The sequence below is a fragment of the Elephas maximus genome, chromosome 3 (assembly GCF_024166365.1).
Source record: "Elephas maximus indicus isolate mEleMax1 chromosome 3, mEleMax1 primary haplotype, whole genome shotgun sequence".
Classification (NCBI taxonomy): Eukaryota; Metazoa; Chordata; class Mammalia; order Proboscidea; family Elephantidae; genus Elephas; species Elephas maximus.
Window position 1 is genome coordinate 166,188,056 of NC_064821.1, and position 14,074 is coordinate 166,202,129.

Sequence of the window (14,074 nt, forward strand, 5' to 3'; positions counted from 1 at the left end):
TGTCTCATGGTTTTTCTAGAATGTAATTTTAATTACCACATACTGGGTAAAATTCTTCAGTGGTTTCCGAGTACATAGAGAATAAATTCTAAAAGTTAGTATGACCTGCCTCTTCAAATCTGACTGGATTTTATTAGTAGTTGTCTCGTATTCTAACCTTTGCATGATTTTCTTTGGCCGTATTGAAGAATTTGTGGTTTCCCAGACATGCTGCTGCACTTAGCGTAGAATAATACTGTTCTGACTTTGCTGAGAAGCTCTCCTTAGTGTTGAGGCAGACTTAGGCACTGTGTTTTTGTTGCAGATTGCGTACACCTCCATCACAGCGTGGTATCATTTCATGTTTGTACTTAATTCCTACTAGAATATGAGACTTAATGAATTTTTTTACCCATGTATCCCTAGTGTATAGAAGGAGCTAAAAGGTGTTTGTTGATTTAATGTGTATTTACAAGGAGATAAAAGTAGCAAAACCATTCTAGCTTCTTAGTAACCAAAGAACTGTATATGTGAATTTAAAGTCTAAAGTTTTACTATTAAAAAAAAAAAAACACCAAACCCATTTCCGTCAAGTCAATTCTGACTCATAGCAACCCTATAGGGTAGAGTTGAACTGCCCCATAGGATTTCTAGGTAGCAGCTGGTGGATTCGAACTGCCGACCTTTTGATTAAGAGCCGAGCGCTTAACCGCTGTGCCACCAGGGCTCCAGTTTTCACTATCATAATTAGAAAATCTTAACATGTACCACTCACATTGACAGAGTTAAAATAAAACTAGTGTTGGTAATATCATTAGTTGATACAACCCTTTTGGAAAGTTCAATAATATGCAGCATATAGAGCCAAAAATTATTTCAAGTTATGATTATAAAGATAAAAAAGTGAGATGCAAAATTGCATGTACATTATGAGTGCACTTGCATTTTAAAATGCACAATAAAAAGACTAAAAAGCTGTATGCTTAAGTGATAGCAATGGTTTTGTTATATTAAAACTATAGGTGATTTTCTCCACTTTAAAAATATTTTCTATAATGTGGTTGTATTTTCTAATTTAAAATGTATATAATTCATTCCATTCTTTGAAGTGTAAAAATAAAATGTAACTCTTAATCAGAAATTTGATGTAAGATTATGCAAACATTTTTTTTTTTTTCCCTTTCCTGAGTCAGGTGAGAGGGATTGGCAGTTCAAATTGTAGATGGAGTAAGGTACTGGTGGCCAGCAGAGAGTTGATCCTTTAAAGAAGGTTTCAAGTTTGACTGCTGCAGCTGTTTTTTCTTCATTTCCAAAATTAAATTTTCTACTTTAAATGCTTTTTTTTTCCTGGCTTTAAGGTATCAGTTTTTGGAAGAAGCTTTTCAAAATCAGAAAGGTGCAATTGAGAACCTACTGGCTAAGCTTCTTGAAAAGAAGAATTATGTTCATTTTGCAGCCACTCAGGTGCAGAATAGGTAAGTGCGTTGCCATAAAACTATAATTCCACTTTTAAGGATTGTTAAACATGAATGAATCCAATTTAAGTTTGTTTTCATACTAAAGTATTTGAAGCATCTATAGAAAACAATATTTTTTTAGAGGGGGAATTGGAGTATTTGTTAATTAAGCAAAATTAAACAAAATTTTGTTTACTCTTTTAGGGTGCATCTTTGAATATTTCATAATTATTAAGAGTCCAGTGTATATGAGCTAGTTAAGCTTGGGGGAAAAAATATGTAACATTGAATTATAAAGTTTACACTAGAGACTGTGTGGGAGGCATAATATAGAGTGTCAGGGGTAGTGGACAAATTTATTTCCCCATCTGCAAAACAAGCATTTAAAAGACACTGTATATATATATATTTATATATCTTAGTAGCTTTATTATGAGGAGAAAACAGTACTATTCTTTTACTCCAATTTTAGCTGCTGCTGTTACTTTATCATCATCATTTTCTTCATTGTTGTTATTTAAAAAAGTCTATTTTGGTTCATTTCTGAATTAACTAAACTTACTGATAGGGAGCTTCGGAGTATTTCCGTAAGAGAGCAGATTAACAAGATTAGGACTCTTTATTGAGAAAGGCAAATACTTGGAGATGGCATGATTAAAACCTGTAAATTCCTGGAGGTCTGAATAGGGTTGTTTATTTGCAGATTCACAGATACTGGAGCTTTTAGATGCCTTTAGGATATTGAAATTCGTTAAGATGATTAAAATGGCTACAAAAATTAAATATTTGGATGAATGAACGGAAAATAGTGCTTTATACACTCATTAGAAAGTAATGTAGTAGAACTTTTCATCCTGAGAAGTCATACCAAAGGAAAAGAGAAGCATTTACAAATAATTATATAAATATACATATTCATACATATACGAAGTGATCATTAGTGGTTGGTTTTTATGGAAGTGTCCGCATGTTTTAAGTTATAATGCTGGTGTGTTTTGGTGGATGTTGGAGAGGATAGCTACGCTACCTTATAAATAATACATGGACATCCCTTTCAGAGGAAGGATAGTAGGCTGATTCATTTGGCTGTGTTGTGTGTTTGTACATACTTTGTAATGTATTCCTGAATCTTGTGTATAGAAGTAGAGTAAGAGGTTTATATAAGATTGGAAGGAGTTAGAGGGATGGGGTTGGGGAGGTTAGTGCCTTCGTTCCCTGAAAGCTTAAAAAAAACAAAAGTGTTATAAAATCTGTAATTATGCGTCCCCTTTTAGACACATTTTTCAGTGGCCTATCCATAATTTTTTAAACGTACATTAATTTTTTTCATCTTTCACAATGGAACACACAGTAGACCTGCTTAAGGCCAATGAGTGTCTGAGGCTGTTTTCTACTTTCAGCGCATGCTTAATGATTTCCACCTTTGGCTGAATCATGTTAAGTTTGAGACCTACGTTTTTCATCACTAAGTGAGAGAGCACTTAGCAGTAACTATAGTTTGGGTATCTTTTAACTTATTGTAAATACATTTTAGTTATAGGTCTGAAATGATGTTTTTAAAACCTGAATTTCATTTTTTAAAAATGCTTTCCACTGACTTTAAATAAGATAAGGGAAAATTTCAACAAAAATTTTAAATAGGTGCCCAGACAAGCACTGTGGTACAGACAGAGAGGCAGTAGTACCAAAACCAAGTTGTTCCCTAGAAAAACTGCACTACTGTGACTCAAAGTGTATTACAGGTACTCAGATTTGAATTTGGCAGATGAAAGGCAGTGTAGGGTTTGAAAGTGTGGGTTATAGTTTGTACAGAATTAGAGTGTAGGAAATTCGAAGGCTAACTGGCAATGGTTGTTTGTTGACATTTTGTGTTTTTTTTTGGTGGGGTCCCTTCCCTTTCTATTTGCAGCTGAAACTTCCGTAGCTGTAGTGAGTGCTCATAGCTATTTCCAAAAGTTTTTTTAAATACACTGAAAATGGTTAATGCCCTTAGCTCTTTGTACAATAGGAACCCATTTTGAGAAGATATTATGGAAGGTGGTATATCAGTCCCACATTTGAAGTGATTAATTATAAATGAAAATGCTTCTAAACTTAATTCCTGCCCTTTCAAAAGATAATAATTATTTGTTGCACATTGTTCTCGGAAAACATCAAGATTAAACAAAACCAATGTCAGACTTGACACTCATCAGCAATTGTTGATGTCAAATGTTTATATAGCACATTCATGTCATTGACTTAAGGAAATTGCCATTCAGGCATAATAAACTGGTCTTTATGAGCTTAATTTAAAATTACTAAATATTAAATCCATTCTTTGTCTGTATACATAACTTTTGTGGATCAAATTGAGTGGTCAGGTCTGCCAAAACATAAATTGTACATTTTAACATTGCTTTCTTTTAATTACTTGGTTAAGTACCCAGTTGAATGAATTTCTGTAACAGCTAATGATTCAGAGACATAGGATAAATTGATAATCTAATGATGCATTTCTCTTATTCAGGATAAAAGAAGTAAATGAGACTAACAAACGAGTAGAACAGGAAATTAAAGTGGCCATTTTCACCCTTATCAATGAAATTAATAAGAAGGGAAAATCTCTCTTACAGCAGCTAGAGGTATGGTTCAAAGCCAATAAAAAAAACAAAAAAAAAAACAAAATAAAATACTGCTTCTCTTCTTCTTTAGTTGTTTTAAATGTTTGTTGAAAAGCCTTTTAGGTGGGCTGGAGAGGGGTATGGAAATGAAGTACATTAAAAAAAAAATTTTTTTTTTAAACATTTTCTCTTGGAAAACAGACTTTTTTTTTCCTTAGTTATTTTGCAACCCAGTTTTATGACATGGATTTTCGCTGTATAAGGTAGAAGATAATGATGTCCTTTTGGGAATGAATGATTACTAAAATGTAATGTAATGTAAAAGATGATGAAGTAGGCCCCTTTGGTTTTTCTTTATTTTCCAGGGATGGGGGACCTGAACTGAACTTTTCCATGTGAAAGCATACTGCGCTTCTGCTTGAGCCATTTGTGTGTTTTCACTTAATTTTTAAAATATTTCCATAGTTTTGTTTAAAATATTGCTCATTTTGAAATTCATAAACTATAAACTCGGTAATTTTGTGATTTCAGATCTTTGTGTTACATATTTTGAGATTAATATGTAGATATAAATTTCTAGATGAGAAATCAATTTGTAAAGTCCAAATCAATTTTAATCAAAGACTGATCTCTACAGCCCACAGTTAATTGATTCTCAGCAAATTCTAAATGAATTTTCTGAGCAGTTGAATTAAAAAAAAATTTAAAAATTAAAAAAAGTTTCTCATTTGAAAATTTGGTGCTCTGAAATAGGCACAGGTGCTGTGGGGTTATATTTTATTCACCATTGAATGGTAATAATTTGAGCTGTGCAGGTATTTAATGATTTAACTTCCATTATTTATTAGTGTTAACCTCAAATTTCCCATAATAGATTTTCTTCTGATCCTTTCTTTTATGGTACTTTGTAGAAAATAGTAGGCACATAGTTACATACATATGAAAGAAATTTTGCCAGCACAATGTTAATTTTGAATTTCTGTATTTTGAAATACAGCTTTCCATTGAGGCACGATTGTGAGATTAGAGTACTCTCACACATGTTGTTAAAGTTGAGGGTCTCTTTCCTGTTGCATACCAGTTGCGCTTAACTTTTAATAGCTCTTTGCCCTCCCCCCCCCCCCCCCGCCCAAAACAACAACAACAATGGGATGGAAAGCACACTTAGCAGTAACTGTAGTTTGGGTATGTTTTAACTTCCTATAAACACATTTGAGTTATAGGTCTAAAATAAAGTTTTCAAAACCTGAATCTCCAGAGCTTTTGAATTAAAAATGTCCCTTAAGACTAAAATGTATGTAAATACCTAATGATAAATGTACCATGATGGTAATTTAAAAAATGTTTTCTAATGAAATATGTTCCTTACCTTTTAAAATAAAAGATTTCTTAAACTTTATCAAGGAATGATTTCCAGTGAACTTGTAGGCCCAACTTCTGTCAGTTGAATACTTTTATCCATTGACTTACATTATAAAATGAACAACTGGTTTCCTTAGTTAAAAAAAAAAAAAAATTGCCCAGTAAACCAAGTTGAATTCTTTCATGAAAGTGGACTTCTTAAGAAAGAATAGGTTCTTTGGCGTGCTGAATGACAAAGCATATACATAGGATATCACCCATGCCTTTTGTGGGGCTCAGTTCCCATAAATCTGTTTGTTTTTCCTTTGCAGCATTTTCCAAAATTTGATCTTTGCTTTATCCCTCATCTATTCCCTTGTTCTTTATGAACTCCTGTTGTATCAAAACTTTCCCTAACTCTACTCTCAGAGCTCTGGAATTCATCTTTTCATTTTGTCTTAAGTATTTAAGAGATGAGATTTAACCTCAGCCTCATGCTGTACCAGTAGGTGGCACTGGTAACACAGATTTTCTTTGGTTAAAACATTTAGTGCGTTAAGGTTATATAAAATTATTTCTAAAGGCCAGCTCATTATCCATAAAATTTGGATTAGCCTAATGTCAAGGCAGTAGTTTAACCAGACATTTCATCTCCTGAAAGAGACATCAACTAACACTAATTCCTTTATGTGGAATGCCCTTTTTAGCATAGAAAACTAAGTTTTAGTTCCACTTTTGACAGTGATTTTTCCTATGATCATAACCAAACGCATTGCTGTTGAGTTGATTCCTGCCCATAGCAACCCTATAGGACAGAGTAGAATTAGCCCATAGGGTTTCCAAGGAGCAGTTGGTGGATTCCAACTGCTGAGACTTTTTGGTTAGCTGCCAAACACTTAACCCATGCGCCTCCATCATGCAGTACCATAGGCTGATTAAATAATCAGGAGTTTGTCAATTTACCCAGTTTTTAAAGAAATAATAGGTATTGTGTCCATTTGTGATAAAAATTTTGAGTTTATTTTTTTCGTATAGAATTCTTCAATGAAACTCTTGTTTTGTTTCAGAATGTTACAAAAGAAAGACAGATGAAGTTAATACAGCAGCAGAATGACATCACAGGCCTTTCCCGGCAGGTGAAGCATGTTATGAACTTTACAAACTGGGCAATTGCAAGTGGAAGCAGTACGGCACTACTCTACAGCAAGAGACTGGTGAGACAAGCAGTATCTTTTTTCCCCTTTAAATTGACTTTCTTAGATACTGTGTGCATGCAGTAAACTGCACTGTTTTAACGTGTAGAATTTGAGTTTTGACAAGTACAATTAGCACCACATCATACAGAAAATTTCCATCACCCCTAAAAGTTTCCTTGTTCTTTGTCATAGTCTGTTCTTCCCTCTACTTCCAGCCCTAGACATCCAACGATCTGATTTCTGTCATTTTCTAGAATTTCATATAATGGCACCGTGTAGTATGTATAATTTTGAAGATACCTAGTATCTTAATGTAATTTATTACTAGAGATGGAAGAAGTTCGGGCATTTGCAGTCGATTGATAATTTAGTCACTGACACCATCTTATTTGAGATTGAGTTTTTATGCCTTTATCTTACATGTTTTCTCAATGGAAATTTAAGACTTAATGTGTATTTTTTCCCCTTTAAGATTACTTTTCAGTTGCGTCATATCTTGAAAGCACGGTGTGATCCTGTCCCTGCTGCTAACGGAGCAATACGTTTCCATTGTGATCCCACCTTCTGGGCAAAGAATGTAGTTAATTTAGGTGAGAAATCATGAGTTTTATGGATATTACTTGGAACACTGAATTAGGAGGAGAAAGCATCAAAAGCAAATTTTTGATACTAAAAGTATCTAACTTTCACTTCACTTTAACATGTAAACTACTTGGAAAACAATATGTTGTTCGTTGGTAACTCTAGCTATGGTTTTGTATTGCCATGTCATTCATTACGTCTTTAAGAAAGTTGAGAGTCTATAGTTTTTTTTAAATGTGTACCATTTCTGGCTGCTTCTTCACACTTCTTAAAATTGATATTGACTGTTTCTCACAGAAATCTTAGCAAATGGTTCTTCATTCACTGGAAGAAATTTCTTAGATGCTTAGTAGTTTGTACATTAATTGTGCCAAACTGTCCACTAGAGGAGGAAGCCGTGTCCTGAGGAATGTTTGAAAGACAAGGTTAGCTCTTTTCACATGGATGAAAAACGGACTTTGCTTTTGCTGCTCCACAGCGTGGACTTGAGGACCTTAGATGAAAATTAACAGGGAGACAGACAACAGCTCAGTTAAAAAAAAAAAAAAAAAGAACTTGCCCACTATTAGAACTGTCTAGGAATTGAGTAAACTCACTTTGAAATGAATCAGTTCCCCAACATTGGGATTTGTAAAAAAGCAGAGGCTGAATGACCTGTCAGGAAGTAATCTTTGCGTAAAGGAAAAAAATTATACTAAGAGTTGGCAATATCCTTAGATATAAACGAAGAATGGTTTTTACATTTTTAAAAAGTTGTAAAAACAGACAAACAAGTGACAGAGATCTTACGTGGCCTGCAAAGCCTAAAATATTTACCATCTGGCCCTTTATAGAAGAAGTTTGCTAACCTCTGCCTTAGATCATACCTTCCTAAAATTTTGTCTATCCCTAGAAAGCGATGGGCTTTGTGAGAAACAAGGAAAATTGTCACTTACTTCTAGGGACGTAAGTGGTTTCAAGCATTCAGTATTTCCACAGAAGACAGTTTTGTAGCAATATGGTACTCTGCCCTGCACACTTGTGTGATAATCAGAAGGCAGATGGAACCAGTACTAGCAATCGTGAGTACCCTTGAGTCTTGTCAGGGGAGAATTGACTTAGATTGACTAGATGGGCCTCCTCTAATAATATCTCTTTTAGCTTTTTAATTTTCTGTGTGTATGTAAATAAAGAATAAGTACAGATAATATATTGTGGATAATTGAAAGTCATTTATTGGGTTTATAATGTATCAGAAGGTCTCTGACCGTCATTATCTTTAAGCCTGACTCTCATACACGCTTTACCGTTGGAAGCTTTGATTGCTGACTGTTGGCAGAGAAAGTAGGATGGGATAGTGATTAATCCACAAAGTAGAGATGATTTAGCTAATTATATGCAAATTCTTCTCATGTTTTTTAATCCTTCAGGTAATCTAGTAATAGAGAGTAAACCAGCTCCTGGTTATACTCCTAATGTTGTAGTTGGGCAAGTTCCTCCAGGGACAAACCACATTAGTAAAACTCCTGGACAGATTAACTTAGCACAGCTTCGACTCCAGCACATGCAGCAACAAGTATATGCACAGAAACATCAGCAGCTGCAACAGATGAGGATGCAGCAACCACCAGCACCTGTACCAACAACCACAGCAACAACCCAGCAGCATCCCAGGCAAGCAGCCCCTCAGATGTTACAACAACAGGTGAGTATTGTATCAATATGTTATTGATACAAATTAGGAAGACCCAAGTCTATACTCTGTCCACTAGCAGAGTTACAGAACTCAGAGTTTAAATATTTGCTCTGAGTATGGTGGTGGCGCGGGAGAGGTATGAGGAGGGACCTTGAATACATACTCTTCATTGGAAACAAAACTAATTCACCAGTATTGTGGAGGCATACAAGTTTTTATCCCTCCTTCCCAGATCTGTTTTGTTTTCCACATGTGGTTGTGTCTTGGGCCAAAGAACCATAGTTTCTGCCTAAGATCTGATATGTTCTTTAGTCATTTGTTCAATTCATTCCCTTCCCTGTGTCTCTCCTACTGTCCCCTCCAGCATCCAAATCATACTGTCACTCCAGGGTGGGATAGATTAATGTTAACATGCATTAAGCACACACATACCGAGAGAAGGGATAGGCATATTTGGGAGTGATACACAAACTCTTTATAGTGATTACCTCCTGGGGTTTGGGACTGGAAAAGAGGGGAATGGCTTTTACATTTTACTTTGTCTGTCCTCTTCTAAGCTGATTGAATTTTGTTAAAACCATGAACATAACATTTTATAATTGAAAGATAAATTTATAGACAAATTATCAACTAAATGCCATCTCTTCCTTTTATAGCCTCCAAGATTGATCAGTGTACAGACAATGCAAAGAGGCAATATAAACTGTGGAGCTTTCCAGGCCCATCAGATGAGAATGGCTCAGAATGCTGCCCGAATACCGGGGATACCCAGACACAGCGGCCCTCAATATTCCATGATGCAGCCGCACCTCCAAAGACAAGTATGCGTAGAGTTACATTTGTAAGAATCTTACAATTTTAAAATTAAAAGAAACCTTTTTGTTAATCAGTGATGAGGGGGGAGGGGGGTCATTGGTACTTTTGAGAATTTGATTAATCCAGAAAAATATATTTACATGATCCCTTTTGACCCATCTTATTACTGTGGATTAATAACCTCTAGTCTACCATATTCATTTTACAGTCTGAAAAATCAAATGCGCTGATTTACCCACAATCACATGAGATAACAGTGAAATCAAGATTAGATTCTTAGTTTCCAGTGTGACTCCTCAATCCTAATATATAAAAAGGAGTTTGAAAGTAATAGAGCTATGCCATTTGTAATTCTTTTTCTTTTGCCTTTCTCTATTCAAGTATTATTCCTTCAGGGTGTAGATATGCTTAATTTTAGAGATAAGTGTATTTAGAGACATGTTTTCTAATCTTTGAAAAGCATATGTGTATAGGAGGTATGATTATAAAATGAGGCTAATTTTATGTAGAATTTGTAGTAATAAAGTTAGTTTTATAATTCTTAGAATAGTGTTTCTCAAAGCATGCTTTAAAGACTGTTAGGCTCACAGGTGGGGTTGAGGTGGGGCTTGGGACCTGTCAGAAGTGCAGATTGTGAGCCATACCCACTGAATTAGAGTTTCTAGGAAGGGAGTACTCAGAAATACGTAAACTTTGACTAAATCTTTCAGGTCAGTCTGCACACTAAATTTTGAGAACCACTGTCTTAGAGCTTTTTGACCCAAGTACCTCCAGAAGGAAGAGTCCTTGGGTGGTACAGTTAACACACTTGGCTGCTAACTGAAAGATTGGAGGTTTCAGTCCACCTAGAGGCACCTCAGAAGAAAGACTTGGTGATCTGCTTCTGAAAAATCAGCCGCTGAAAACCGTATTTAGAACAATTGTACTCTGACGCACCTAGGGTTGCCATGAGTCTGAATTAACTGGATGACAACTGGTTACTGACTTTTGAAAAATATGCACTCCCCTGGTGGTGCAGTGGTTAAGAGCTTGGTTGCCAACCAAAAAGTTGGCAGTTCACATCCACCAGCCATTCCTTGGAAACCCTATTGGACAATTCTACTCTGTCCTGGAGAGTTGCAATGAGTTGGAATCGACTTGACAGCGACGGGTTTGGTTTTGGTTTTTTTCATGTTTTAAAGTTGACATTTAAAATTAAAAGTTTAAATTGTTGTAAAGGCCATCATTTCTAGTATATTGCAAATATTGATATTATAACATAAAACACTTAGATCATTCTTTTAAATGAATCCACTGGAATCCCAAATACCATAGCAGGCTCTTCTTTAAAAGTCAAAATTTTACACTCCCTTTTCTCCCTTGTATTTCTCTTTTACTTCCTCTACAAAATTTTATCTTAATATATTTATGCTTGGAAGATTTATATATGAGCCAGTTGTAATTTTCTGTAGCAAAAATATTTCCATAAAAAATTCCTTTATTAAATTTCCAGTGACAGTAAGACTATTAAGCTGTAAAAATTTACCCCTGAACTGAATTTTCATTATACTTATTCCTATACAGTTGTTTAAGCCATATAAATATATTTACATGGTTTAAAAATATTAGAAAACTTAAAAGTTAAAAATTCTTTCGTAAATGCATATCTTTATGAGATAGATGGGGCCATGTTTTCCCGTCCTATTCATTTATGTACTTTTGTATCACTGACACTTATTATTGGCATGAGTCAGGGTTCCACATACGTTTTTATTACAAGTTTGTTCATTGGTTTTTGTTTTTCATATAATGTTCAGAAAAGTTGTTCACAAAAATATGTACCTGGGAGTTAAAAGTTTTAGTAATATTCCTGAATTATTTGCGTTTTCTCTAGGTTGTAAGCCATAAGTCCCAATGATCTATCAAAACTATTTGGAAAACCTCTTTATCAGTTAGCTTCATCAGGCCTTTCTTCATTTTTGTTGAGCATCAAGTTTTGGAACCCATTAGAAGATTAGTCACACGGGTTTTGGAGTCAGTCACTTTCTCAACACTGAACACCCAACACCATTATTTCCAATTGAACCTTTGCTTACCTCTCTGGGAGTTGTTTTCACCAAGGGGCAGCGTGCTACAAGAAGATTAGGAACGGGTCAGGGCTGTGCTCTTTTTTTGCCAAGTGGGAAAAGGGTAATTGTGAAAGAAGTGGTAAATAGGATTTGCAGACCATGGCACGTTTTTAGGCAAATCAAGGTGTCTTTAGGAAAAAGTGCATACGAAAATTGAGCATCTGGGCGTTTCGTTTTCTTAACACTGTCTAGGTACCTCATTGGAAGAGTGCAGAAGCTAGAGAATCAGACTAACCAACCACTTCAGAACATTGTCTTTAGACTTTAGGGTTGCCCGTATAGAAATTACTGAATATTAGCATTTTAAAGTATCTTAAGTGATTTATCTACATGTGTAGGTCCCTGGGTAGTACAAACTGTATCCAACTATGTAATTTATTTTCCAAAGATTTTTGTCTGTATTATTGCAAATGATTCACCTAATAATCCTCAGAATCAGACAGCCGAGGTGTTGTTACACCGTTACCACATTACCCAAGGCTACACAATATTAGAGTCAGGAATTGAAATCATATTTCCCTCCTGTAAATTCAGTGTTCTCTCTGCCATATTCAGCTGCATTATACAATTATTAAAAAAAAAAAAAAAGCAAGAATAAAGGATCAAAGAGGAATATAGATAGCACAGTGGCTTTTTGGCCTGCTGTGTGCAAACTTGAGGGCTTCCAAATCATGTATTACATGCATCCTTGTTCTGAAATAAGGTATCACCAGGCTGGTTGATAGGTTGAAAAATTATTGGCAAGCCTGTTTTCCCCTAGATCCTATACAAAAATGAATAGAAAAATGAAAAAGCTAAGTTCGACCTGTTTTCTTTCTATGTAAGTTTGAGAGGGCTTACTTTGTTTTTGAGACACGGGTAATCCTTCATTAAAATTTTCTTAAAGGTATAGTTCGTATTAGGGTATTCTGGCAGATCAGGTAATGGGAATGTCTTCTTTCCTAACAGCACTCAAATCCAGGGCATGCTGGACCCTTTCCTGTTGTATCAGTGCACAACACCACAATCAACCCAACCAGCCCTACTATAGCTACCATGGCAAACGCAAACCGAGGTCCCACCAGCCCATCTGTTACAGCAATAGAGCTTATCCCCTCAGTTACCAATCCAGAAAACCTTCCGTCACTGCCAGATATTCCGCCCATACAGGTTTGTACATTTGTATGGTTTGTTTGAAAGAGATATTCAAAACTGTATGAATTAGGAAGTTAGAATATGTATTTCTTTTTTTTAATCAGGACCAACATTTTGAAGTTTCTAAAGAATGGAGTATACGTATTTGAATTTTAATATGTTATTTGTGCTAAAACCAGCGTTCTGTAATATTTTAAAGTTATAAGGAACTGAATGTATGAATAGCAGATTATGAGACTGTCTAAACAAGGTACAACAATGGATTGATGTCAGCTTTGCTAATAGGCCAGTTCCTCTTTTTTATTGCCTGCCCAACAGGTAAACTTGAGTTGGATGAAGGAGCACTTGTGGCGTGGGTTTGGAGCCAGAGAAGAGACCTAGGACCAAAACATGGTCACATCTTTGTCATTCTTCTGTTAGGTCCACAAGGGGTAGTCAACCCCTCATGCAAGCAGGTCGGGGTGAGAATAGGTTGGAAGGTTTATATGTCAGGGGGTTCTACTGAGAGGAAAAGTAAGGGTGAGGAGGAATAAATGGCATGTTAAGGGCCTCTGAGGCCTCCTGTCCCTTTTACCTGTGACATTTCTCTGATGAAAAATATCTCTCAGTGCTTTCTGAAATTTCACCAATTGATTTGAATGAATAGGCATTTTATTTTTAAATATAAATATAACCTGAGTTATACATCGTGAATTACTAGGAGTCAAGGGTCACGGTCACCATGAGAGCAAAGAACAGTGAAGCTGCTGGGCCAGTAGTTCCTTTTATGCCCTCTATGCTATGGCTGCTAACCAAAGGGTTGGCAGTTCGAATCCACCAGGTGCTCCTTGGAAATTCTGTGGGGCAATTCTACTCTGTCCTGTAGGGTCGCTATGAGTCAGAATCGACTCGACGGCATTGGGTGGGTTTGATGGCTGTACCTTAATATTTTTTATGTATTTAATGGTTTTACGTAAGAGTTTGTTTGAAAGGATGTTTCTGTAACTTCAGAATTGTTTGAGAATCACTAATTCATTGTGAATTCTCTTTATCTAATTGCTTCCCTGATACTAGGTGAGATCTTTTTTGGCCATGTAAATGGTATTTTGTTGATGATAAGAGGACTGGGCCAAATAGAATGGAAATTTTTAGAATATATGAAAAATATTTCTGAGTTATGATTATGATTCACAGTGTACTTTCA

The 14,074-nt window shown here is 35.5% G+C and overlaps 1 protein-coding gene across 2 annotated transcripts in view; it reads left to right on the plus strand.

Annotated features, from left to right (window-relative positions):
* TRIM33 (tripartite motif containing 33) overlaps positions 1-14,074 on the plus strand; it is a 135,491-nt gene that overhangs the window by 87,658 nt on the left and 33,759 nt on the right. For both annotated transcript variants that reach the window (XM_049880019.1, XM_049880018.1), the window contains exons 5-11: positions 1,338-1,454; positions 3,946-4,060; positions 6,448-6,594; positions 7,049-7,166; positions 8,568-8,842; positions 9,490-9,654; positions 12,706-12,906. In XM_049880019.1, coding sequence (XP_049735976.1) covers positions 1,338-1,454; positions 3,946-4,060; positions 6,448-6,594; positions 7,049-7,166; positions 8,568-8,842; positions 9,490-9,654; positions 12,706-12,906 — 1,138 coding nt within the window. The remainder of the gene's footprint in view (positions 1-1,337; positions 1,455-3,945; positions 4,061-6,447; positions 6,595-7,048; positions 7,167-8,567; positions 8,843-9,489; positions 9,655-12,705; positions 12,907-14,074) is intronic.